Genomic DNA, 26527 nt, shown 5'->3' on the forward strand with positions numbered 1-26527 from the left:
GCGCTGTCTCTTTAAGAAAAGGAGTCCCACTCGTTTCTGTGTGATGAGCGTTTGCTGGACGAGCTTGCGGGAAGACCAGAAAGGTGTCGGTGTCGGTGTCGGGGTTGAGTTTCAGGTTCCGGTTTCGGTGTCGGGTTTCCAGGGCGGCCAGCCAGCTGTGGCTTTTTGTTCTCGCACCTGGGGCAAGGCAGGGGGCGGGGCCTCCCGAGGAGGGCGGGGCTTCCCACAGCTGAAAGCTATAAAGGTGCGGCGCCGCGCCTTCTTCCCGGAAGCAAGGAGATCCATCGATCGAGCGGCCGACTTGTTGGAGAAGAAGAAGAAGAAGAAAAACCAACGACAGGTACTGTTTTGGGATTTCAACCCTCCTTTGTGTCCTCTGTCCCTTTCTAATGTCTCCTTTCTCGCTACTAGAACCTATTTGTGTTTTTTTTTTTCTCATCTCATTTTGGGCGGGGCGCTTTTCTCATCTTTTCCTGTGCGTATCGGAGCAAACGGTAACCGTGCGGCATCATGGGTAATGGAGTTCCTAAGTGACGAGAGGCCCACCACCCTCCGGGTACAATCTGCACTCTTAAGTTTTTCTCTTGCGCCTGCGGGGGAGCAAAATCCCCAAACATGGCCGCTCCCCTTTTAGGTAAGAAGAATAATAACGATTAAGGAAAGAACTGGCCACGCCCCCTTTGAGCCACACCTGAGACCTGAGCCTGCGATTGTGTCGCTGGCCAACGAAACGGCTCTTTGAAGGGGGGGAGCTGGCACCCCGCTCATCGGGAGTTGGCTCCCCTTCGACATGCTTTCCTTTCGATCGAAATAAAGCGCTCAAGAAAAGGAGTGAGAGAGAGGAAAAGAGAGAGGTATCTGAAGATTTGTTGGGGAGCCGAGAGACTGCTCTTTTTGTGAAGAGGAGCCAAAAGGGCCGGTTCACTAAAACAAGCTGCAAAGGACAGCCCCGGCCAAATACCCAATCGTCATGGAAATTCTGTCTTAACCGAAAATGAGTGCCGGGGTGGGGAATTGAAGCAAAAATCTAGGAAAGAGAAACATATTTTTATAGAAAGGAAAAACCTAGAGTGGGGGGAATTGGAAGAGAAAAAAAACGAAGCAAAAAGATTAGAGAAGGGTCGGAAAAAAAGGCAAAAGAGAGATTCAGTGCTTTCTGTGGTTCTTTTTTAGAGAGCCGGCTCTGTGAGCCCGGTTGTTTGCAAATGACACATCACTAAGTGTCAATAATTGGGCACGGTTCTAATTCCCAGATTCTTAGTCTAGACCGGGTGCCAGACCGAGCGCGGCGCCTGCAAAACGGGTTCGGCTGCGTACGATAAAAGGACCCGACGAAAAATGGTTCAAGGAGTCCATCCGTTCTAGGGGTGTCCCCCATTTTGGACTTCCTGCCCGCTTGCGTCACTGCGCACCGCTTTTCGGAAAGTGGCCGGTTCACGGATCTAAACCCTCTGCAACTGTGTATTTGACTTTTTTTGACATTGTGAAAGAGTTGTAAAGGTGTGACTTGATTTCCAGTAGTCGATTACCGGTTGCGCACACTTGGACCCTGACTTCGTGACGGCTCGTAAAAAGCAGTCGGGAATGCCGTAGGCTAACTGATGCGTAAAGGCGGACTTGCATCCCAAATATCTCCACGTAGAATGCTTCGGTTCAACAGCGGTCCTTACACCCCCTGGCAGCCCCTTCTTTCACATTTCAAGTGGAATCCAATATTAAGGGTTAGGGTCACCTGTTTGGAAAAATGATCGATTCAATCGTGCAAGGTAAAGTCACTCTTCTAAACTTCAGTTCGACAGCAGTGACCGTCTCCCCGGTTTAGCATTTCGATTAAAACCGAACCTTTGTTCGAAGGTCTCATCGGCCATGGCGTCAAACCAGGAAATGCTAGCTGACGATACGGCGGGGTGGCGTTACGTCCCTTTCAAGCGTTAGCGTGTACGTTTTGAGCGCCGGGTGAGTGATAAGCAAAAAGCTAACGTCCGCATCTACGCTAACGTTAGGCTTTGTTGTTGAAAATCGCCGGTCCCCCGAAGATCATTTCCAGGGCCGCAAACGGCCCCCGAGCGACCCCCGGTTATTTTTCTGTGTACTTTTCGTCTTCTGCGTCTCTGCCCGCGTCCGACGGGTCAACACATTTCCTGTTTTGTTTTTTCCGGCAGCATGCCCTGGAGCGCGGAAACCTTGGAGACGGCGGGCAAGCGGGAGGGTCTCCAGATTTGGAGGGTGGAAAAGTTGCAACTGGTTCCAGTCCCCAAAGAAGCGGAGGGAACCTTCTTCATGGGGGATTCCTACCTCCTGCTCAGAACCTTCGGCGCCTCCTCTCACAACATCCACACCTGGATCGGTAACGCCCCGACACCGACCGCACACCGTAGGGAACGCCATCCGGGACGCGCTACGGGACAAAAAACGCCAAAAAGCCGACGCGACACGTAACGTCAATACCGCGAGTCCCGACGGTGACGTATTTTATCGCCGCAAACGAGGGGGCGGGTCCAACCGACTCATCGGTCGATCGGCGACGAACCGACGGGCCGCGGTCGCGCCGGTCAATCGACCGACGGGCGAACGGCCCGTTTGACCCGCCCCCTCGTTTCGATACCGGTTTGTAAGAACAAAGTACGTGACGCGATGCGCAATATGCAACAGGATGCGCGCGACAAACGACACGATACTGTCACAGACCGAAGTAGATCGATCGGAATGAGGAAGTGGTCAAAATCGAACGGAGAAAGGGGGGCAAAACGCAGGCAAAAACGGAGATTCGCGGGGCTCGACGCGTCAAAACGGTGTTTCTCGGACGCTCCGACAAAAGGCAACTCGCGGGACGGCGTTTAAGTCGTCGGGGAGCGATCTGTCGAGGCGTTTCAGCGGGTGTCCGTGGGCGAGGCCGATTGGGTGCCGTGGCCACCGTGACAGATTCGCGAGATGAGATGCACGACGCAATGCTCAACAAAATGTGTAAAAAAATATGACAAAATGTTACGTGTGAAGAAATGACATTCAAAAATGACCACAGGCAACGCACGGTGGGGCGAAATGCACGAAAAATGAAACAGCTCCGCGGCAAATAGGGTGGAACGCCGATCGGCGGAAAACTTTCTTTTTTCTCGTCCGCCCGCAGGATCGCAAACGTCTCAGGACGAGAAGGCGGCGGCGGCCATTTTGATGACCCACCTGGACGAGGCGCTCGGCGGGGCCGCCAAGCAGTTCACGGAGCATCAAAACCAGGAGTCGCTGACTTTTTTGGGATACTTCAAACACGGCCTCAAGTACCAGGTAGCCTTTGCGCCGCCGTCTTTCTAAAAGGGGGGCGGGGCTTCTTGCAGAAAGGTGGCATGGCGCAAGCGGGCGACGCCCTCTCCGAACACGGGGGCGAGGCGTCTCCTGGAGAGGGGGCCCGTTGGCACGGACGCCGCCCTCTTTCTAACGTGGGGGCGGGGCCTCTTGCAGAAAGGGGGCGTGGCTTCCGGTTTCCGCCACACGGTGACCAACCAGGCGGACGTTCGACGGCTGCTGCGGGTGAAGGGGCGTCGCCAGGTGAGAGCCACCGAAGTGGACCTCACCTGGGATAGCTTCAACAAAGGAGATTGCTTCATCGTCGACCTGGGCAAGGTGAGACTGGGGGGGAGGGGCTTCTCACCTGGAGGGGCGTGGCTCTGACGGGCGCTTCCCCACGGGCAGGACATCTACCGATGGGCGGGCGGCGACTCGAACCGCTACGAGAGGCTGAAGGCCACGCAGCTCGCCATGGATATCCGCGACAACGAGAGGGGAGGCAGAGCCCAACTGTGCCTCGTCGACGAGGGGGAGGAGCCGGAGCCGGTGATACGGGTGAGGCCCCGCCCCCCGCCCGTTACAAAATTAAATGAGAATTCGTGACAAGAGGACACGATGGACGACACGAATGATATTCGTCACCGTACGAGTGTCGAGAACGAGACGATATACAACACGAAATAAAAAGCGTGACGGGATGACGATATCTCCGACACGATGCACGACAAAGCGATAAAAGATCACATACTTGACAAAAAATGACACGACGAATCACATAATAGACGAGTAAATGCCATTTGTGGATTGTCCGGAGCCATTCCACGCGGACGCTTACTGACCGGGGTGCCGATTTTCCACTCGTCCGGTCGAATCGGCCTCTTATTGCGATCCGAGACCTGAACGGATCCAACGCTCGTCTCGGAGAAGACGGACCCCTTTGCCGACTTTTCCGATGGAACGCTCTCCGAGAGTGCAACTCCTATAGTCACCGATAGAAGCCTTTTTAATCTTGATTGCGATGGAATGCCTGCAGAAGGGTGCGGCATGGGCATCCGAGCCGGAGAACACGTGAGCTCGAACGCTAACACGGTACCTTGTCGAATCGGATCTCAATCAAACTAAAAATCGGATTTGACACCTTTTACTAAAGGGAGCTCAAAGCTTTTCCAAAAGTAGCCAGTTCACAGCTCTAAAACCTCTGCCACCGTGTATTTGACTTTTTCGACATTGTGAAAGAGTCGTAAAGGTGCGACTTCTCCTTCCAGAAGTCAATTACCGGTCGCGCGCACTCGGACCCCGATTTCCCGACGGCTCGTAAAATGCAGTCGGTAATGTCGTTGGCTAACCGACGCCTAAAGGCGGCTCACCGCTCGATTTTGCAAACGCGGAGCACCGCCGCGATTAAGGGGACTCAGAAAGAGGACTTGTAACGTTTCTGCAAGGAGATTAGACACGGCCCTCCAAGGTCAACATGCGATCAAATGAGATGAATTCAACGTCAGGATCATTCAAATTATTATTATTTTTCTGGGTTTTTTTTCTGTGGTATTAGAGATCATTCCCTCTATGCTAGTCTGCTTTGTATTGTTCCTGATTTTTTACTTTTTGTGTCTCCCCCCTTTTTCTTTTGGCATCGTTTTCTGCTCCTTTTTTTTCTCCTGATTTTTCTTGTCCCCTTGTTTTGCTTCTATAATTCTGTCCTTTTTGTCTTTTTCCCGGTTTCCTTTAACTTTATCCTTTTCCGTTTCGTCCGTTTTTTTTCCGGGATCAGGTTTTGGGAGCCAAGCCGTCCCGACTTCCCGCCGGAGAGCCCGACGCCGAGCGGACGGCCAAGAGCGGCGGTCCGGCCTCCCTTTACAAGGTAGCCCCCCCGCCGAAACCCCGCCCGCCACCGGGCGGCGCCAAAGCTTCCGCCTTTTTGTCCGAGCAGGTGTCGGACGCCTCGGGGCAGATGGCGCTCCGGTCGCTGGCCCGGGAGAATCCCTTCCGGCAGGACCTGCTGAGTAGCGAGGAATGCTACATCCTGGACAACGGAGAAGACGGAAAGATCTTCTTCTGGAAAGGTCTGCGGATAGATATAAATGGCACGCTTTTGCGAACGGATCGGGATTACGAGCCGTCTCTTTGGAGGGCGGCGGACGGCTCCGACTCCCGTCTTTCCCGCCAAAGAGCCGGGACTCGTCACGATCCGGAAGGGAGCCGGCTCTTTTGAGGGAACGACGGGAGCGGGCTCCCTTCTCGACTCTTTTCCCCTCTCGCGATTGGTCAAATGAAGTTTTTCAGGTCGGGAGTCGAACAAGGCCGAGCGGCAAGCGGCTCTCCAGATGGCTCACCGGTTCATCGCCGACAAGAACTACTCGCCCGAGTGTCAGGTGAGCTCGGCAATGTGCTCCTTCTTCCAGACTTCTGGCAAAATTGCAGGTCCGGTTCTTGCCACCAGGGGCAGAGAACTTATTAGTTCGGAACCTTTAAGAAAACTGTTATTCTGGATCTTACCACAAGGGGCAGAAAGCATGTTCGTCTAGAACTTTTGTGAAAACTGTAATTCTGGATCTCGCCACCAGGGGCAGAGAGCTTGTTCAGAACCTTTAAGAAAACTCATTTTGGATCTTGGCGACAGTAGCTCAGGAGGTAGAGCGCTCGTCTTGGGATCAAGGGATCCCATTTCGAATCCCGGCTCGTCCGTGTTACATGTCGAAGTGTCCTTGGGTAAGACACTGAACCCCTGATACCCCCCCCCCCTTACATGGCTGCACGGCCGCTATTGGGAAATGTGAAGCACATTGTAAAGCGCTTTGGGAAGTCTTCATTGACTTGAAAAGCGCTCTAGAAATGCAGATCATTTCATTTCATCTTGCCACAAGGGGCAAAAAGCATGTTCGTCTAGAATTTTTTTGTGAAAACTACAATTCTGGATTTCGCCACTGGGGGCAGAGTGCTTTTTCACTTTTGTTTTTTTCCTCTGGGCCCGCAGGTCCAGATCTTGCCACAAGGGGCAGAGAGCACGCTCTTCAAGAGCTTCTTCCGGGACTGGCTGGACAAAGACGAGGTTCGCGGAATGGGGCGGAGCTACGCGCGGGGCAGCGTGGCCACGGTGGAGCCGGTCCCCTTCGACGCTTCCCGTCTCCACGGCGACAACCGGATGGCCGCCCAGCACGGCATGGCGGACGACGGTTCGGGCAGCCTCCAGGTAGGCGCGCTTTCCTCCCGTGGGTCTTGTGGGCGTGGCCAACGTCCAGCTGTGCCCAGGTGTGGCGCGTGGAGGGCGGCGACCGGGTGGAAGTGGGCGTGGCCCAACACGGACAATTCTTCGGCGGAGATTGCTACTTGCTGCTCTACTCCTACGACGACGGCGGAAGGAACCGGCACATCATCTACATATGGTTTGTGAGCGCAAGGGGCCTCCAAACGGAGGCTCGGGGCCCGATTGCGGCCCTGAGGGCTACAGTGGGTCGTTACGGTACAATTTTCCCGCTAGAACTCGCTGTATGCTAAGTTGACATGCTGGCACCTTAACCGGGAGGTTTTAAACCGGCAGCCCTCGGGATGTTTTGTGGACCTCGCCTTAATATGAAATTTAAAGGGACACTGCAATATTTGACCACTAGAGGTCACCGTTAAGTCAAAAAACAGTTGAGTTAGCATTAGGGAAACCAGATTTGAGAGTAAGGCTAAGGTGCTAGCATGCTAGCACGACTCAAGTGTAAGGTGTCCCTTCCAGGCAAGGGATCAAGTGCTCCAAAGACGAGTTGGGAGCGTCGGCCATCTTGGCGGTGGCCCTTGACGACGCCATGGGAGGCGTGGCCACGCAGGTGAGGCTTTTATTTTGAAGGCTTCCCCGGAATCCCGCGCTGACGTTGTGGCGGTGCGCCCCCTTTAGGTACGCGTGACTCAGGGGCAGGAGCCGCCTCACCTCCTGAGTCTTTTCGGGGGACGCCCCCTGCTGGTCTACCTGGGGGGCACGTCTCGAAAAGAGCCCGAAACGGTGGCCCCCGCGGCCCTCACTCGCCTCTTCCACGTTCGTCAAAGCTCTACCAAGCACACCCGAGCTGTGGAGGTGCGTTTCATTTAAGACCCTTCGCTCATTAAGGGGCATGCCAAGAAGTGGCTTCCTGGGAATTGCGGCTCACTCAAAAGAGCAGTCTTTCGGCTCCCCGACAGATCTTCGCGTCGTTTTCCTAGGTTAAGTCAGACTAGGCTTCGCTCGGGCTAAGTCAAGTCGTCTGAGCTAAGCCACGCCGAAACACACCACGCAAAAAATGAATTCTGTGTTTTTGGAGAAGCGGCTCTTTTGGTTCGGCTCGTGACAAGAGAGCGGCTCTTTTGGCTCCCAGATGACTCTTCATATTTTTAAAAAATGTCTGCGTCGATCTCAAAATGATCCAATGTTCCGCAGCAAATGACATATTCGTTGAAAACAAATCGACTACTTCTAAATTGATCGTTTTATCGTCTCACTCTACGGCAAACTTTCTCTTATTCCAAACGGGGACGGAGAGAACTGCGAGGTTTGGAATAGCTCAGGTTAACGCGACGTACGGTCGCCCGGCCTCGGTCAAGTCGGGTCGGGTTAAGATAAGTCGAGCTAACCGAGCAACGAGAAATGTGATCACATATAAGACAAAAGCTGAACGTACAGGGTACATGTACATCCAAATATTTACAGATCTAAAGACACAAGTTTATATGTATAAATCTAACGAATTTAAAGTTAACAAGAAAGAATCCATGAAAACACATATTGACCAATAGCGCGCATCTTCATGAGCTAAAGATCTTTAATGGGAGCCGGCTCCCGTCGTTCACTTCAAAGTTCCGTCGTCTTCATTAACGAAATGTCACGATCTCGAGGGGAAGCCAACTCCCGCCCTTCACCTCGTCGAGCGGTTAGGCTTCTGAATTACTCCTTGCCGTTTCCAAAGAAGCCCGCTCAAGTGGTTCACTTCGAAGAGCCGGCCGATCGACGCGGCACTCTCGCTGCCGTTTTTGCAGACTTTTGGACCGGCGGCCGTTTTGTTTTTCAGGTTCCGGCGGAGGCCTCGTCCCTGAACTCCAACGACGTTTTCGTGTTGAAATGTCCCGAAGGCGTTTTCCTGTGGCGAGGTCGCGGGGCCACGCCCGAGGAGCTGACGGCGGCCGATCACGTGGTGCGAGTCCTGGGCGGCCCCGCCCCCGTCGCGGTGGCGGAGACCGAAGAACCAGGTGGGCGAGAAGGCCGGCCCGGCCTACGTTGCTTTTTAACACGCCACCGAACGAAGCCGTTTCGGTTTGAACTTAAATAGACGCTCCGAACAAGGAGAGGGACGTCTCGACGGATTTTCAACCTCCAAATAACGCGCCTGCTTTGAGTCTCGCGTACTACGTCCCATTCACGTGACCAAACCGAATCAAACGATAGAATCAAGCACGTTGTTGACGCAAGCGCCGGCGGCGTTAGAAAGAAGGGTAGGGGGAAGGCTTTCTGTGACAGCTTTTTAAGACGAACGACTCATTTAAATGAGCGAGAACGGTTTTAAAAGTGCGTCGACCCGGAAATTTTTCCCAAAACACCGAGACGGGTCGTCGCGTTATCTTTTCTCGCGTTAGCACATGGCCTCACCGGACCCGAAGAAAGCCGGGTATCCTTTTCTGCAGTCGATCCAGAGGCTGTTCTTATCCAGACGAGGGGGACGGAGAGAACCGCGAGCTGGGATTCGCAAAACTGACCGTGAACCTCCTAACGGAGTCTTCCGGGAACTCTCGCTTGAAGGCAAATCAGGAATCGATGTACAAAAATTCAGAACTGCGCACGGATGGTTTTTTAAGGTCGTATGACGAGGCGAACTATGCGGGAGACCGTTGCTGGGAAGGTACACTGATACGAAAGGATACCTTCTCATTAATACAGCGAGTCATTACTTGATAAAAATATTGCGTACCGTATTGCAAAAACGAAATATATCGTTTGACGTCAAAGTAACCTGAGGATTAAATGATCAAAGGAATAATGTCCGGAAAACTGACAACATAATCACGGATGACCTTTTTTTAGAGGACTTTTGGAAGGCGCTGGGCGGTCGCAAGGACTACCAAACCTCTTTGGTCCTGCGGGACGCCAACGTCCGAAAAGCCCGACTCTTCGGATGCTCATACGCTAGCGGACGTTTGGACGTGAGCGCAACATTTTCTCGTGTCTTTTGGCTTTCTTCGCTTCTTTTTCGAAGGAACTCGACTTCCCGGAAAACCGTTTTTTTTGTGTGTCGATCGTGTTTGCGGAGCGCAGGTGGAGGAGGTCCCCGGAGACTTGGACCAGCTGGACCTCGAGACGGACGACGTCATGATCCTGGACACGTCCCTGCAGGTGAAATCGTCTCACTTTCTGCATACGCGTCCGTTTTTCGAGCCGGGCCCTCCTAGGTTTATACTTTAGTAGACACCCGAATGAAGGAGAGGAGACGTCGGGGATTTGGAACTCGCAAGGAGAACGGGAGAGGACGGCTTAAAGGACCAAATGTTTCCTTTATAGGTGTAGGGAGAATCGCTTGAAATGATATTTGTTTCAAATAGGATTTGCTGGTTAGGTGGGGCTGACCATCCACTGTCAGAATTGGTCCAAAATGTCTTCTTTGTCTCTAGTATCACGAATCGTTCAAATGGCTTTAAATGGTGGATCTACTGATGGAGATGGAAGGATCCCGAGGACAAAATGTAGACCCGCTGTCCCGGAAGCAGAAGTGAAGAAAGAACCGGCGGGCCTTTCCAGTCATTGTCCCGGGACCGCCCCGGGTTTCCCCTCCACGCTTTTCAAAATAAAGTTCTCCGATCGACCGACGACATACGTACGACGCGCCGACAAAAACTCTGGGGTTCGAAATTCCTCGATTTTAGCCCACGAGGAGATGCCATCAGCCCAAGTCCTCGCGTGACCTCATCGGCTCCCTTTCACGATGGATAAGAGTTCAGTCACAGGATTAGGGGAGGAATAACTAACACTACAAGGGGACGCCGTGGTAAAAAGGGGAACGTCAAACGGCCCGGCATCGCACGGATATGACCGTGCCGCTCGTCCCCTCGGGCAAACGCTTGATGAGCTTGAGTTCTCAAGATGAAGACGCGCTTTGAAAAAGGAAAATACTTATTATATCTCCGAGCTTCCAAAGAACAGAAACGCAATGGGCCAAAAAAAAACGACCCAAATATAACAAAACTAACCCAAATAAGACCCCCCAAAAAACTGAGAAATGACAAAAAAATGATCAAAAAATCTCAAATTTAGTTAGAAAACTGCCAGGAATTGACCAAAAATGAAGCCCCACCCCCCAAAAAATCAGCCAAAAGTGACAATGAAACAACGACCCCCAAAAAACACAAACTATATAGATATGACAAAACGTTGACCAGGAAATAAATGACAAAATCCGACCAAAAATGGACCTATGATTGACTAAGAAGACAAACAAGAATTGAGCCCCGGTTTTTAGGAGAGAAGACATCAATGCATATTGAACTTGCCTGTAGAAAAGGGAAGAGAGCCCAGGCCTCCAATAAAAAAAATCCAAGCTTTTCTACAAACCTTCACTGAACCCTTTCTTTATATCACATCTCCTAGCTTCAAATAGCACATCTGTCCTAAAATCAAAGAACGGCAACACGATTGGCCCCAAACCGATAAAACTGAAGAAATGACCAAAAATAATCACCAAAAATGACCGTACATAACCAAAAAATGGCCCCAAAAGAACCAAAATAAGAGCAAAATTGGCTCACAAAGAGTTAAACGAATGACCAAATTATGATGAAAAACGGGGGTCTTCAATGTGGTGCGCGTGGGCACAAGGGTGCCCCCAAAGGAGAGATGAGATGCCCACAGACCTCTTCTGAAAATGTATAGTCAAATGTATAAAATCCTTTCAAATGAAGAGGTATTGGAAAGCAAATGAGCAAAATATTTGCCATCTATGTAGCTCCATTTTTACATTTTGTGTATGCCATCTAGCTAACATTTGAAATGTTTTGCTAGTTATCAAGCTCCATTTTGGCCTCCTTTCTAGCTGGCTACAGTATCTTCCTTAGGTTTTTAGCTTACTATCCATCTTTTTAGTTGGCATTTGACTCTTTTAGTCAGCCATCCAGCTCCCTCATGACTTTTTTACTCTACACTACTAAGTTGCTCTATTAGAAAGTTGCGCTTATCGCTAACAAACGGCAGCTCGACGCCCGTAATCGGTCTGAGACCCTCGGTGTAAACGCTGCATTCTAGTCCTTTAAAAGGAAGTCCGCTTTGCAGATATTCCATAATAAAAAGGGAATCCTGTTTTTCAGGTCTTCATTTGGCTCGGGAAGGACGCCAACGAGACGGAGAAAAAGGGAGCGCTCGCCATCGGTAAGCGTAACCGGACGTGTCGGCGGAGACGTCGCGTGTCACCTCGCGTGTTCGACTCCCGGGACCGGACAAAGTATAAGTTGAGGAGAGTAGTTCACTCGGGGACTTTGATCTCAAAATTACAAAGTCAAACCGGAGTACACTCCGGACCGATTGTTCGGCAGAGCGTTCTCCCGCTAAAGGCCTCAAACCGGCTCATGAAGTTTTCTTTCTTAAGTCTTTTATTACAAAAACTGTAAACGGGCAGAGGAAGTCACATCTTCACAAGCGACCTTTGTTAAACGGAACGCGGTCGGTTTTTCACGGTCGTGCGATAAGGCCCGACGCGTCGCAAGACCGTCGCCGGCAAAGTACCGATACGAAAGGATACATTCTTATGTACGCAGCGAGTGACTTTTTTTCTCTTTTTCTCATCAGCCGAAGACTATTTGAAGGCGGACCCGGCGGGCCGTCGGGGCATCCCCATCTGCACGGTCAAGCAGGGTCAGGAGCCGCCCTCCTTCACTGGCTGGTTCATGGCCTGGGACCCCGCGCTCTGGGACCAAGACCCCATGGCCTTCCTCATGGCCCGTTAGCAAAAAATGCCACGCCTCGCCCCGTTTCACCTCCATCCGTTTCGGCGAGTTTATTTTTCGGGACCAAAAGCGTCCCGCGTGAGATTCTGAAGACCAAATAAACCTGCTCCTGAGTCTACCTGCGGATCTTTGTGCATATTAAGCGTTTCTCTACGATTTCATCGTTTCCCCCGAAAAAATCGACCGCATTAGGAGAAAAAGGTGTGGAGCGGAGGCGGCTCGCCTGCGGAGCGCCAAAAGAAAATACTCCAAATACAATAACCATACATATTAAAGTACTTGTCATGAAAAGAGTTTTTGGGTGCAAAATCTGTCCACTTTTCCCCCGTGTCGCTACGACAGAAGTACTACCAAACTAAATATCACATCGAGTGTTTAGACACTGACCTCATATTTTCAATTCATTCTGAAAAGAAAACCGCTACAGCTATGAAAATATTCAAATACCACTATACAGAAATACAATATGTTGGGAATTCTGATCATAATGTACCTTTTAACTCGTGGTTGAAACGAGTTATCTGACTCCATGAACCAAACACGACCTACATTCACCCGACAATCGATGCGCGCTCGTTTCCCGAGAGAAAAATGAACGACATTTTCTACAACGGGGCCAACGTTTATTGTTCCTAACTGAAGAACTGAGCGAACTCCATCGGAGACAAAGTGACGTTGGCGTCCGTGTGAAGCCTTCTTCTGAAGTCCTTTAGCTTTCTCTTATCGGCCCACGACTCCCCGCCAGACGGCGTCTCGGCTCCTCTTACGGGCAAGCGGTTGTTTTGCGCCCAAGGTTCTCGCAACGCGGCGCCTCCGTGTCCGGCTTCCCAAAACAACACGGCCCGCCGTCCTGCGTCCGCAAATCCGCGAGTCCCGTTCTCAAAATTCCCTCCACAAAATAGGATGCCTTTCCAACAAGTCTGCCCTGACCTTGTACATGAAAGCCCAGTCAGTGAAAATCTTCATTGCGTTAAACCCAGTCAAGCGTATAAAATCCTTTAAGTACTACACATCTACGACCGAAATTCTACGAAAATAGAATACAAATGCGAGAGAAATGGGACTGCAGGAAGACCGTAAAATACTAAGAAAATACAACTGCAGTAATAGTCCAAATGAGATGAAATGGTCAAAACGGGGCCCGATATATTTCATGGCAAGGTTTTTCTAAAATGTAAAACGGGTGTGTTTCAAAATCTAGCGTGTAAATGTCCAAAACAAAGATTTGAAAAAAGCTCAAGGTCATCAGGATGGTCACATTTCTGAAGCCAACGCGGCGCCCCCTGCTGGCGACTCCTAATAGAGGATCGCTGGGTCCAAAGAGGGACGATTTGGCAGGTTTTAAGCCCTGACCCTTTAACCACAAAGTGTCGAAATGGGCTCCCGGGTGCTTGTCTCAGAATCGAGGGGTCACAGGTTCGATTCCCGACTCCTCCGTGTTCTATGCGGAAGTGTCCTTGGGCAAGACGATGAATCCCCGACTCCCCCGATAAGCAGGAAGTTGCCTCGCATGGCTGACGCTGCTATCGGTTAGTGTGTAAAAGGGAAGAGTGTGAAGCACATGGTAAAGCGCTTCGGGAGCTCTTCACGGACTCGAAAAGCGCTAGAGAAATGCAGACCGTTTGCGTCGTGTACACTTATCCAAATAATGGTTGTGTTTGTTAACGTGTCAGCAAGCGTGTTTTCCCGATCGAGGTCACGCGAACGCGTCTTATGTCCCACGTGTGCGCTTCAGTGCTGACTGGCACTTTTGGCCGGATTAAGCCAGGGGATTTAGGCGGGCGGCCAGAAGGGATCCCATCTTCCGGTTGGGACGGTCGGACGTATACGGGACGGGTGCGGAAGGATTTCCCCAATGAGTCAAAAAGTGGTGTTGATCACGGGCTGCTCGTCCGGCATCGGGCTAGCGCTGGCCACGCGGATCGCCAAGGACGAGAAGAAGAGGTTCATGGGTAAAATCCTCCTTTTCTATTCGGTGCAGGATGCGCGAGCGCTTGAATGCGGTAGGACCCGACCTTACGGCTCTTCGGAGCGAACGACGGGAGTCGGCTCCCTTCGAACCGCCGACGCGGTGTTCGCGACAGGAACGGCTCCGTGAGCCGCTTCCTCGGAGGGGACCACAATAATCGTCTCCCTTCGAACCGTCGACGCGGTGTTCGCGACGGGAACGGCTCGGTGAACCGCTTCCTCGGAGTGAACGACGGGAGCCGGCTCCCTTCGAACCGCCCACGCGGTGTTTGCGACAGGAACGGCTACATGAGCTGGCTCTTTGAGTATTTTGTAGTAGTTTTGTAATGTGTATGAATTCCATAGTAGAATGATATCGAGAGCCAGCTTCCTAATAGCGAACGTAATGAAATGATGAGCCGGCTCTGCCGAAAGGAATGTGGCTGTCAAAGAAGTAACGGCTCTTTGAGCTGACTCTTTAAAGTCAACATAAAGTAACGGTTCAATGAACTGGCTCCTACTGTTCCTTCACATCAGGAGCCATCTGCCTTCCAGACAATGTGTCGTTCGTAAATGTAACGGCTCTGAGCCAGCTCCTGATTAGTGGGGAGCCAACTCCCTTTGAGAGAGTCATGTATCTTTCTCAAATGCATGACTTTGAGCCAGCTAGCTTCCCGCCGATCAAGAACCCGTTCCCTTCTAGATAGCGATGCGATACTCACGCAAGAGCTCTATGTCTAAAGTCGGCGACGGGAGCCGGCTCCCTTCTAAATCGTGACGTGAGGTAGGTGAACGCGACGGCACTACGAGCCGGCACTTCGAAGTAAACGACAGCTGCCGGCTCGTTCCCAACTATCAACCGTCTTCAATAAACACTTCAAAAATACTATGAAAATACAACTATGGAAATACCACAGTAATACAACAGATTCTATCACGGAAATACTTGAAAAATACATAATACAGCCACAGTAATACCACAGTAGTAAAGATCATCAAGACAATTAGGTGGCAATTGGGGCTAACTAACATCCGTCATGTAGTTATTAGCATCTCATTCTTAGCACGTAGTCGTTAGTATCTACTGTATTTTCCGCACTATAAGGCGCACCTAAAAGCCTTTATTTTTTTCAAAAGCTGACCATGCGCCTTATAATACAGTGCGCCTTATTCATGGATCAATTTTAAAATTGCAAAGTTTTCCAAATAACTTGCAGCCGCCGACTAGATTTTCCCCCGAACGCCAAGTAGTACGCGGTGTATGCTGGGATTTATTTACCGGCGTTTCATTGGCTAACCAATGTGTCAATCATCATTTGAATGGATCATTATTGGCTAAAGTTATTCAGAGGTCAAGGGGGCGGATCCTTTTGATCATTTACAGACTGCCATTGGCTTAAACGGCAAAACAAAGCCTGCGATTGGCCGAAAAAGATGAATGCGTATAGCATGTGGCTGACAGCATACAGAAAGCATTTTTTTCTATTCTGTATTTGTAAATATTTTATTCTCCTGGATTGACTACCCTCACGGATATAAGAGGACATTGGCTGCACATTATTATGAACACAACTATTTTTTCGGGGTGCGCCTTATAGTGCGGAAAATACGGTAATTGTTAGCAGGAATCGTTAGCATATACTCATGTGCATGAGGTCGTTAGCATGACTTGTTAGCATCCGATCATTAGCATGCATCTGTTAGCATTTACGTGTTAGCATGTTGTCAATAAAACACAGGGGCACTCCACATCAAACAAATAGGGAGATGCTTTCAGGGACAGTCTCAGAATCACAGTTACGGGTGACAACAAATGAGATGAAAAGGATTGGTACTGTTCATTGGGGTCGGGCCCCAAAGGAGAAAGACGGGACAGGTCTCCAGGACTGGGGCGGGCCCCCGGCCAAATCTTTGAAACCGAAGTGACTTTAAAAGACTGACGTCGTTGTCGCTACGAGCCAATCATCTTGCTATTCTTCCGTACCCACACTGTTTAGGGCGCATGCTAACGAATAAATGTAATGACTTGATGCCAAAGACTACATGCTAACCACGAGCTAACAAGAAGATGATAATGAGTAGATGCAAACGCCTTCACGCTAAAGACTAAATGCTATCGGCGATGTGCTAACGAGTAAATGTTAATGACTAAAGGCCAAAGACTACATGCTAACCAAACGCTAACAACAAGACGACAACGAGTAGACGCTAACGGCACTCGAGAAAGGGCTCCGGGGAGGGCGACGCCCCGCCCGAAGGCTTCTCTCCCGGTCGTCCCCGCCGGTCGAAAATCCCCGGACGTCTCCTCTCCTTATTCCGAGCGTCTACTAAAGCGTAACCCCGCCCGAAGGCTTCTCTCCCGGTCGTCCCCGCCGGTCGAAAATCCCCGGACGTCTCCTCTCCTTATTCCGAGCGTCTACTAAAGCGTAACGTTAACGCAGTGTACGCCACCATGCGGGACACGAGCAAAGGCGAGGCCCTGGTGGAGGCGTGCGGGCGCACTCTGGGCCGGACTCTGGAAATCAAGCAACTGGACGTTTGCGACGAAGACTCCATCAAGAAGTGCGTGGAGAGCCTGCCGCAGCGGAGGGTCGACATCCTGGGTGAGTGACGGCCGGCCAAACCCGAGTCCTTTCTCGGGATTTTCAAAATAAAAGGGGCGGGTGCGCTTGTCTGCGGGCAGTCAGCAACGCGGGCCTGGGCCTGATCGGACCCATCGAGTGTCAATCCCTGGAGCAGATGAAGGCGGTGATGGACACCAACTTCTTCGGGTTGGTTCGGCTCCTCAAGGAGATCTTGCCCGACATGAAGCGCCGCAAGAAGGGCCACATCGTGGTCATCAGCAGCGTGATGGGCATACAAGGTGAGGGCCTCGTTGCGCAGGCTGAGGGACACCCGATCGCCTAACCCTTTGAACTCCGCCCACACCCTAACACTAACCCGCCAATCCTGTAAGCGCAGCCCTTTAACACTAAACCACCTAACTCAAACTGTAACCTATTTACTCTGACACTTTACCTCTGACCCTTCAAACCTACCCCAACCCTAACGACTGACCCCCTACCCTTCTAAACCCAAATCTTAAATCTAATCTTAACCCTAATCCTCTACACCCTTACACCAACTGTAACCCTCTAACTCAGACCCTTTAAATCTAAACCTTACCCCTAATTGTAACCCTAACCCCCACCCCTAATACTCTAACCCTAACCTCTGAAGCCCTAACCCTACTAACCCTAATCCATCACATCCTGTCCCCCAACTGTAACCCTCTTACTCTGACCCTCTAAAACTAACACCAAGCCTAAAACCACCTAACCCTAGTCCTCTTATCCCTAATGGTAAACCTAACCCCCTATGCCCAGCCCTAAACCTAATCCTCTCACCCTAACCCCCACAACACCTACAAACATAACTCCTTAACCTGTAACGCTGAGCCACCCGCTGACCCTAATCCTCTCACCCCAACAAAATCTCTTTACCCCCTAAAGCTCACCATACTTCTCTCTCTTTCTCCACGTCTTTCTTGTTTTCTCTCTTTCTTTTTCCCGAAAGCCTTCTATTTCTCGAGCACGCGACCCTTAACCCTACCCGAGCTCCAACGCCTTTGACATCTCTGACGTGACCTTTAACCCCCTTTTCTGCCCGTCAGGCATCCTGTTCAACGACGTTTACGCGGCCTCCAAGTTTGCGGTGGAGGGCTTCTGCGAGAGTTTGGCCGTCCAGGCGCTCAGGTTCAATCTCAAGTGAGGAAAATACCGTCACGCCCGGGGGGGGGGGGGTCCCTGCCGAGACCCTGCCGGCGTTCCTCTGCACTGCGCCTTTTGGTCTCGGGGTCATATTGCCACATTTCAGGCTACCATCTTTCATTCATTCATTATCTCCAGCGCTTATCCTCAGTAGGGTCGCGGGGGTGCCGGAGCCCATCACAGCTATCCTCAGGCAGTGGGCAGGGGACACCCTCAACTGCTTGCCAGCCAGTCGCAGGGCACAAATAAATCACCCGACATGCATGTTTTTGGAACGTGGGAGGAAACCGGAGTGCCCGGAGGAAACCCAGGCAAGCACGGGGAGAACATGCAAACTCCGCACGGGAGGTTCGATCTCACGACCTCAGAACCGTGCCGCGCACGGGCTTCCGACTTATAGCTCAAAAACGGCATCGACGCGCTAGACACCGACGTGCGGTGGAACCGAACCGTTTCGACATCCGAGATCTTACATACGCTACCTTGACTTCATTTTAGGAAGGCGTTGCAAAAATATCCCCATCTGCAAAAATACCCTCGTCCTTTAAAGCAAGGGCGTAGTTTGCACAGAGACGAAAGGGGGCGCATCGCCACCGGTAGCCAACATTGTTTTGTCCCCGTCAGCTCTTCACGATAGTCTTATGCGGACACCGACGGCAAGAGCGAACGCGTGCCTACGTTTTGGACATTTGTCCCACCGTTGTAGACACGCTCATCAACTTTGTTCAAACTACTTTGGACGGTCGCCGTTTCAGCATCAGCCTGATCGAGCCGGGTCCGGTGGTGACGGAGTTCGAGCGCAAAGTTTTCGAGGAAGGCCTGAAAACCGACCTGAGCGACGCCGACCCGGTGACGGCGGACATGTTCACCAACATCTACCTGAAAAACTACAAGCAGATTTTCGAGACGCTCGGACAGTCGCCGGACGACGTGGCCGAGGTAAGCCTACCGACCGGCGCCGCTCCCCCCTCCCCCGGTCCCGGTCGCCACACCCGTCCGCTTTTTTTTTTTTTTGCTCGGCCAGCACACGCTGAAGATCATGAGCGCCGAGGATCCGCCGTTCCGCCACCAAACCAACACGCTGTACACGCCCATGACCACCCTCAAGTACGCCGATCCCAACGGCGATCTCCCCATCGATACTTTCTACAAGATGGTCTTCGAGCACGACAAGATCTTCAACGCCAGCCTCAACTTCCTCAAGCTTTTGAGATGGAGGAGCCGTCGCAGCTTCTCGTTGGACAAGAGCGCCTGAAGCCCCGCCCCCTCGCTCATTTAGCCCCGCCCTCCGGGTCGCCCTTCCCCCTAGCAGCACTTTCCGCCGCGTCCGCCGAGACGGAGGAGCAGTCGAGGCTTTTCATTGGACGAGGGCGGCTGACCCCGCCCGCCGGACACGCCTACCGGTTGCTTGACCCTATAAGGTCCTCGTGCGGTTCGTCTTTACATTTTGCAGAAAATTGGTTTCAATAAAGTTTCAACAAAATCCACACTCTTAAGCCCATTGTTTTCTTCGAAGCCCGATGACGATTATAAATTCCGGTGACTCGGATTGACCTGAAAAGAATAGGAAAGAAATTGAAGAATGAACCGAACAAATAAAAAAAGAAAAGAGAAAAAAACAAGATTAATAGAACAAAAAATCAAATGAAACCCAAAAAAAGGAAAAAAATGCAAGAGAGAGAGAGAGAGAGAGAGAGAGAGAACAACATGGAGAGAGTGACATAGAAAGAGAGACATATCGGGAGAGAGTATTTTACTCACTATGAGGCGTTAAATAATACGCACTGTCCCTTTAAACTTTTGTATCAGGGCGGGTGCCTCCAACGGTCACCATGACGACGGCTTTCCATCGGATTAAGGATTTCATTTCATCTAATCCAATTTGTCAGCCGTGACACATATTTGACATGCGAGGAAAACAACAAAGTACATCAACATTGACTAGAAATATGGGAATTGCTTTACTTTTGGATTTTAAATGCAATTAAAAAAAAACAAGCCGGCTATAACAATAATGTCCACTTTTTTAACAATGATATAAGAGAGACGTTCGAAATCCGGCGCACTTTAAAGGGACAGTGTGTCATTTTTGATCACTCGATGTTGCTGTATGGCAGCGGTGGCCATCTCGTTTGACCTCGGGGGCCACGTGGCGGAAAATAAAACAGCTCACGGGGGCCGGACTGCGAGATTCAAACCAGAGCGAGAGAACAAGAGAGAGATATAAAGGAGTAATATAGAAAGAACGAAAGAAAGGAAAAAAAGAAAGAAAAACTGAGAGAGAGAGAGATTTACTTTCATTGGAAAATGTTGTGTTAACGCATCTATTTTTTTCTACCATTGTACGTTTAAAAGAGAGCATCAAGAAGCCACTAGGGGACGCTAAAGAGATGCAATAGAATCGTCTCTACATGGCATTGATAGCAACACAGTGCAAATAGTCTGCTATGAGATTAGACACGGCACTCAGAGATGAACATGTAAGAAAAATCATACAACGAAATTAATATTGCGTTTTCTTTTCGTGGTTTTGGAGACATTTTATGTGTTCGCGCGTTCCATTTTTCTCCCTCTTTGATTCCATTTTGGAGTTGGACGAACATGGGATTTATATATATATATGTATACTTTATGCAATGAATTGAAACATGTTCCTATTTTTAGTGCATTTATTTCTTGAAAATAGGAACTCTGTATTGTTTTTGGACTTTTAGGGGTCACTAAAATTGTTCCCATGCCCAAAAACGCATCACCAAACATCCGGGCTTTGGCGTGACGTCACGTTCGCTTCGAGGTGAGCTAGCTTTATTGAAGTGTAATCTTGAAAGGAGCGGAGGATTATCTGCTTTTCTTCGACTTTGAAGGCCTTTAACGGATTTTCTCGATTTCTTTGCGGTTTAGAGGCGCCTCGTTTATCGGCTCTTATCTCGACGACGCCCGGGAACGTTTTCGGAGGAGCGCGCGAGCGGCTCCGTTGTTCGTCTCGCTTAGCTTAGCATTAGCTTAGCATTAGCTTAGCCTTAGCTATGGTGGCGGGCGACGTTGCAGCAACTTGGCCGGATTCGCTCGGTTTATAAGCCGATCATTAGCTCTGATTCCTTGATAAATTATCATTCTTAAATTAGGTCTTTCGGGTGGAATTTGATCTCATTTGAGTCGGTTTGCCGGGCGGTTAGGTCGTTAAATTAGCTGGCGGCTCTTGCAGTAGCGGCGGCTGGCCGCTAGAGAGCACGCTTCCTGGTTTTTGGGGGGGAGTTGAAAGATGGCTTCATCGTCGGGCAACAACAGCAACAACAACGACGACGATTTGACGATACCTCGCGCGGCGATCAACAAAATGATCAAGGAGACGTTGCCCAACGTTCGCGTCGCCAACGACGCCCGCGAGCTGGTGGTCAACTGTTGCACCGAATTCATTCATCTCATCTCCTCGGAAGCCAACGACATTTGCAACAAGTCCGACAAGAAAACCATCTCGCCGGAACACGTCATCAACGGTATACTCACACTTCTAATAGTATGCAAAAATACTCCGAGTATACTCGACAGATACTGCATACACTCTACAAGAGTACTGCAAAGATTTCGAGATAGTACTGCAGAAATACCAGAATAATATCAGAGATACGCAGGAGAACATGCAAATGCTGCACAGGAAGGCTGGTAGCTGGGTTTGAATACATGACCTCAGAACTGTGCCGTAGGCGCGCAAACCACCTCCTCCTACAGAGATACTTTTGCAGAAATACTCCTAGAATACAACAGAGATTATATTGCAGCAATACTATAGAAATACTGCAGGAATGCTACAAGGACACTACTCCAATGATACCACAGCCGTACTACTGCAGACACATGACAAGAATACTACAGAGACTATGATGTAGAATTACTACAAGAATACGACAAAAACCCTACTACCAAATGGTACGAAAATAAATAAAAGATATCTTAGTATCGTACTACAAAGAAACGATTGCAGAATTTCTATAGGGATACTGCTGAGATACTACTACGGGAATATAATGAAATACAACTACATTAATACAATAAAAACTCTTCCAAAAAATCCTGCAGGCAAAAGGGTGGGCAGTTGGTTTGATTCCTGAAGCGCTAGGGGCACCGTTTCCTGTGGTGTGTTTATGGCAAGTACAGCCCGGCGGCGCCCATCCCTCTGCAGGCCTATACGTTATAGTGCATGAGCAACTCTCAGCAGAGATAGTAATCGCGACGCCTCACTCTGTTTGAAAAACCCGTCCGGCCGGCAACAATAGCGGACGACTCATTTGACGTGTTGTGCTTTTCCGGTTGCCACGGCGACGTGCGTTTTCAGCGCTGGAGAGCCTGGGTTTCGCCTCGTACATGGCCGAGGTGAAGGACGTGCTGCAGGAGTGCAAGAGCGTGGCCCTCAAGAGGAGGAAGGCCAGCTCCCGCTTGGAGAATTTGGGAATCCCCGAGGAGGAGCTCCTACGACAGCAGCAGGAGCTTTTTGCAAAGGTAACAAGTTCTTATCCGTAGTACCGCTTTGCTCAAGACCAGTTGTATAGAGGGAAAAAAATCCTGCGCTTTATTGAAATCCTTTTTTATCAAACGTTGCATCCTTAAGAACAGTCAAACACGACAAAGTCAACCAATTGTAAGAGAAACTTATTCGACTCAAAAGAAAAATAATAACCATGACGCGTGGAACCCAACACGAAGGGCAGATTCCCAAAGGTCGAGCGTGTCGGCTCAAAATATTCTCCTCGCTGATCCCATCTTCCGGCTGAAAAAAAATCATCGCTGCCTCTTTTAAGTTCCTTTTGTTACGTATGTGAACGCGCTTGAACAAACGCTTTTTTTCATCTCTTGGGGGGGCTGTATTTGAAACGGCCCGTTTCTTACTTTCACCAGTTTCGTCCTAGAATTAAGGAAGAGGATTCACTCTACAGTCCCCAGCCACCTCCTTCCCTCTAGCCTATTGCGCTCCGTGGCCGGAACAGCTCTGATAGAAGTAAAAGCCGATCGGCGCGGTGCAAAAATACATATACTAAGGCTCCTTGAACTCGTCCACAATAGAGAAATATTTCACTTTTAAGGACGGACGCCTCAAACGACGCACCCTACTTTTTAGCATAGGATAAATCATTTGCAGGTTGGGAATATTTATCTTCATGAAAGATTTAAGCCCAAAACCATATTTGTTGCCATTTCCGGAGGGGTTTTTAGTTGTTGACAAAAAAAATATTTTTTGTGTAGAAGAAAATGTTGCGTCATTTTAATTGGAATGTATCGCTCTTCTTTTTTTGTTGTGTGATAAGTTGAAATATAATATGATCTTTGGATAAGGTGCTAGGAAAAGGATATCTTACATAGCATACCTTTGTATGATGTTATTTGCTTTTTAGATTTTAGAAGATTCTGTCACGTGCACTATTTTTCTATTCGTTCCCAAATCGAGATGCGCTATTCAATCGTTTTCACCATCGAATGCGCTTCCTCGACGAACGAGTCCTAGATGATTAAAACGACGGTGAGTCGCAGTCTTATTCTTTATCGTCGTCGATAACGAGGTAGTGAAACGTGTATGCGATGAGATTGGACATGACACTCTTGGGTCAACGTGTCATTAAGACTTTAAGAAGAAAAAATCAGCTCAAAGAGTGTCGGGATAAATAGCGTTCTTTCCGATCTTCGCGCCGCAACCGATTAAAAGCCAGAACAGATTTCATCGTTTGAGGCGTCCTTCCAAAAATTCCACGCTTTTCTTTCTTTAGGACGTAAATCCGGGCTAAAAACCTCCACCTCGCTCCCTATGCCTTTTAATACTCGCCGGTACCAGGACACTTTTATGTGATTGTACTCATTGTTTGGATTTATTTTCGATTTGTTTTTGACGTAGGGTTTCTCGGTTATTACCGTAAAGCGCTTTGGTACACTCGAATTACATTTAACGATGCCCGACTCGGTTTAAAGAGCCCTTATTTTTTATTGTGCACGGCACCCGTCTGCTTCCCTTTTACTTTTGTAGAGCCGTTCGGAGAGGAGGAAGGGGGGTAGGCGAGCGGGTTTTCCTTTTTCTTAGTGCTTCACAAAAAGGGCGAAAGAACGAAAAGCACCGCGTGGCATAGATCTCAAACGCCGAGAACGAAAAAATAGAAGAGTTTATCGGAGCGCGTCTAAGAAATCCATCGCGAACGAGCTGACCGAGGCTGCGATGATGACACGAGCCGGAAGGGGGCGGCGGTGATGAACGAAGTTCTAAATTCCATACAGCACCTTTGGCGTCGCCGGCGATGGATGTAAAAAGACAACAGATCGGAAATTCATATTCAAATCGGTTCTTGTCATCGTTAAGAACCACGTTTCCCCGCTCAATGAAATTCCACACAGTTGCCAAGAAAGAATATACAGCGGACCCTCGGTTCTCGACCATAATCCTTTCCGGAACCCTGTTCGGAAACCGATTTGTTCGATCGCCGAAATCACTTTTCCATTTAAAAATAATGTCAATCGTTTTCCAAAACCCTGAACGTTTACCTCGAATGTTTAACGTAAACATAGAGCTAACCCGGGCTAATCGTACGTCCGCGTCATCGCAATCTTCCGTACGAAAGATGACGCTAACGCGAACGTGTAAAAATAAAAAAATCAGGTCGTTTACACGTCATTTAGCACCACAAGTGGCTAGCGCTTCGTTGGAAAGGGGGCTCCGTTCCAACACCCTGAATGTTTACCTGAATGTTCAACGTAAACATAATGCTCACCCGAGCTGATCGTACGTTTGCGTTATCGTAATCTTACCGTACGAAAGATAACGCTAACGTGAACGTGTTAAAATAAAAAAAAAGGATGAAGAAAAGAATTATGAATAGGATTTCTTACCTTTGTGGTGGTCGGCAGAAGGCGCAGGTGGACGGTGGGGTATTCCCTAGCAAGATCAGACTCTCCACCTCCTTCATATTTTGCTATTATTTCTTTCTTAAATGCAATAGTTGTACGCACTACTTTTCTTTTTTCACCTGTAGCAACTTTGCCGCTTGCTGGGAGGCATCATTAGGGGCTAAAACACCCGTACGCCGCTCAGCACGGCACCCTAGCGTACGCACTCGCGCATTACAACTCTGATTTTTTTGAACGAACGGCGAAGCCGGAATTTCTCAAATTTTGGTCGGACTCCCATTTGTTCCGACTGAGAGGCGTCCGAAAACCCAGGTGCCGCTGTACATGTAGACGTAAGAGAATATTAGGAATAGCAAAAAGATCCGATTGGCGCCTCGGTAACGGATACAAAGACGATGAGACCGGACGCACCGAAAAGAAAAGGATAGCGAATCGTGCAGTTTGTAAAGCTCGTAAATGACGTCGCGGATTCGGCATTTGAAGCGAAAAGGACGCTTTGGGAAGCCGGCGCTAGCTGAATTCTAGATACGAATGGGCGTTTCGATCGTCTTACGAACGGATTTGGCCCGTCGCCCTCCGTTTTATTTCAAGAGGTTTGTTTCTGCCCTTTATTTCATCCAATCTCTCCCCCAAAATACGATTTCTATCGGGTTTTTTTTTCTTCTTCTGCGACTCTTATATGCGTACGTACACGAAAGAGCTTTTCTGGTATTTTGCGTTCTCCGTTCTCCAACGTCAACCGGCGAAGAGCGACGGGAGCTGCGGCCCTCGCCCCGGTTCCCGTCCGTAACGCGTACCGCGGCCAAAATCTGCGAGCGAGTTCCCAGCTGAGGAGAATTTGTCTTTTTGCTTGCGGGCGCCCCCCGGTGGCCAGGCGCGTCAGCAGCAGGCGGAGCTGGCCCAGCAGGAATGGCTCCAGATGCAGCAAGCGGCGCAGCAGGCGCAAATGGCCGCCGCCAAGCAGACGGGCTCCGAGCAGGAAGAAGAAGACGAAAACGACATGTGACGGCTTTCCCGGATACCTTACCCCCCCCCCCCCACCGGGGTAAGCGCCAAACACTCCCTTTCCCGGGATTTCTCCCAGACACTTTTTTTTGTTTGTTTTTGCCATCCGACCGGGAGGACGCTCGCCCTCGTTGTTCCTTCCCGCTCCTTTTTAAGCAATAAACGCTCTCTCTCTTTTTCTACACCTCTGTCGCTTGATTATTGTGCTTTTCCCCAAAAGCCCCGCTTTTTCCGACACTCCCGATAGTCCTCGAACGCGTCCTACCTGATTTGAATGTTCTGGGTATAGTAAAGCACGTACTCTAAATACTCGAGCGGATACCGGAACAGTTTTCCCACAACTTGTAGAACCCCTTTTAGGACCTCTGGACCGGACCGCTACGTTTGGATCTTCAGGCACGAGTCCCCCGTAGTGTCAATAGCGCTAACGGGACGACGCTCCCGGGGTAAGTGGAAGGACTCCGTTTCCAGGATTTCTCCGAGAGACCGTTCTTCTTTTCTTCCCGCTCCGGCGTCGACGAGCGTCGGTGTCCGAATTGGTCGGTTCCGACAACGTTTCGGACAATAAATCGTTTCCTTTTTTGGCCGGTCGGTTTTGGGAAGTGTCTCGTAAAGAGCTACCGAATTCTACTCGGGTAACGTTAAGTTTCAAGTCGAGTAGACCTTCTGAATAAGGAGAGAAGTCGTCGATGGCTCGCAACCCTCGGATAAAAAAGTGCGAGCCC

The 26527-nt window shown here is 49.9% G+C and overlaps 3 protein-coding genes across 4 annotated transcripts; all 3 read left to right on the forward strand.

Moving 5' to 3' along the window:
• The first annotated feature begins 211 nt into the window (after positions 1-211).
• On the forward strand, positions 212-12337 carry LOC148356097 (gelsolin-like). Its single transcript, XM_088349152.1, has 17 exons — positions 212-340; positions 2163-2347; positions 3128-3282; positions 3457-3618; positions 3688-3837; positions 5054-5143; positions 5213-5345; positions 5566-5654; positions 6257-6472; positions 6532-6665; positions 7004-7094; positions 7163-7339; positions 8307-8484; positions 9314-9432; positions 9545-9622; positions 11584-11644; positions 12062-12337. Exons 2-17 carry the CDS (start codon positions 2164-2166, stop codon positions 12217-12219), a joined length of 2175 nt encoding a protein of 724 aa, XP_088205278.1. The 5' UTR covers positions 212-340; position 2163; the 3' UTR covers positions 12220-12337.
• A 1664-nt stretch (positions 12338-14001) lies between these two features.
• LOC148356098 (retinol dehydrogenase 8) lies at positions 14002-19404 on the forward strand. Of its 2 annotated transcripts, none has more exons than XM_088349818.1 (6): positions 14002-14171; positions 16608-16769; positions 16850-17029; positions 17819-17912; positions 18671-18854; positions 18940-19404. In XM_088349818.1, the coding sequence occupies exons 1-6, from the start codon at positions 14075-14077 to the stop codon at positions 19168-19170; spliced, it is 948 nt and encodes a 315-aa protein (XP_088205944.1). In that variant the 5' UTR covers positions 14002-14074; the 3' UTR covers positions 19171-19404. The 2 variants fall into 2 exon arrangements, with proteins under 2 accessions (XP_088205944.1, XP_088205943.1); XM_088349817.1 differs by lacking the exon at positions 14002-14171 and adding an exon at positions 14265-16424 and having other exon boundaries at positions 16517-16769.
• A 1257-nt stretch (positions 19405-20661) lies between these two features.
• On the forward strand, positions 20662-25986 carry dr1 (down-regulator of transcription 1). Its single transcript, XM_088349815.1, has 3 exons — positions 20662-21412; positions 22249-22412; positions 25672-25986. Exons 1-3 carry the CDS (start codon positions 21178-21180, stop codon positions 25801-25803), a joined length of 531 nt encoding a protein of 176 aa, XP_088205941.1. The 5' UTR covers positions 20662-21177; the 3' UTR covers positions 25804-25986.
• Positions 25987-26527: the final 541 nt, after the last annotated feature.

This window comes from Urocampus carinirostris, chromosome 12 (assembly GCF_059441175.1).
Source record: "Urocampus carinirostris isolate Australia breed hairy pipefish chromosome 12, RoL_Ucar_1.0, whole genome shotgun sequence".
Classification (NCBI taxonomy): domain Eukaryota; kingdom Metazoa; phylum Chordata; class Actinopteri; order Syngnathiformes; family Syngnathidae; genus Urocampus; species Urocampus carinirostris.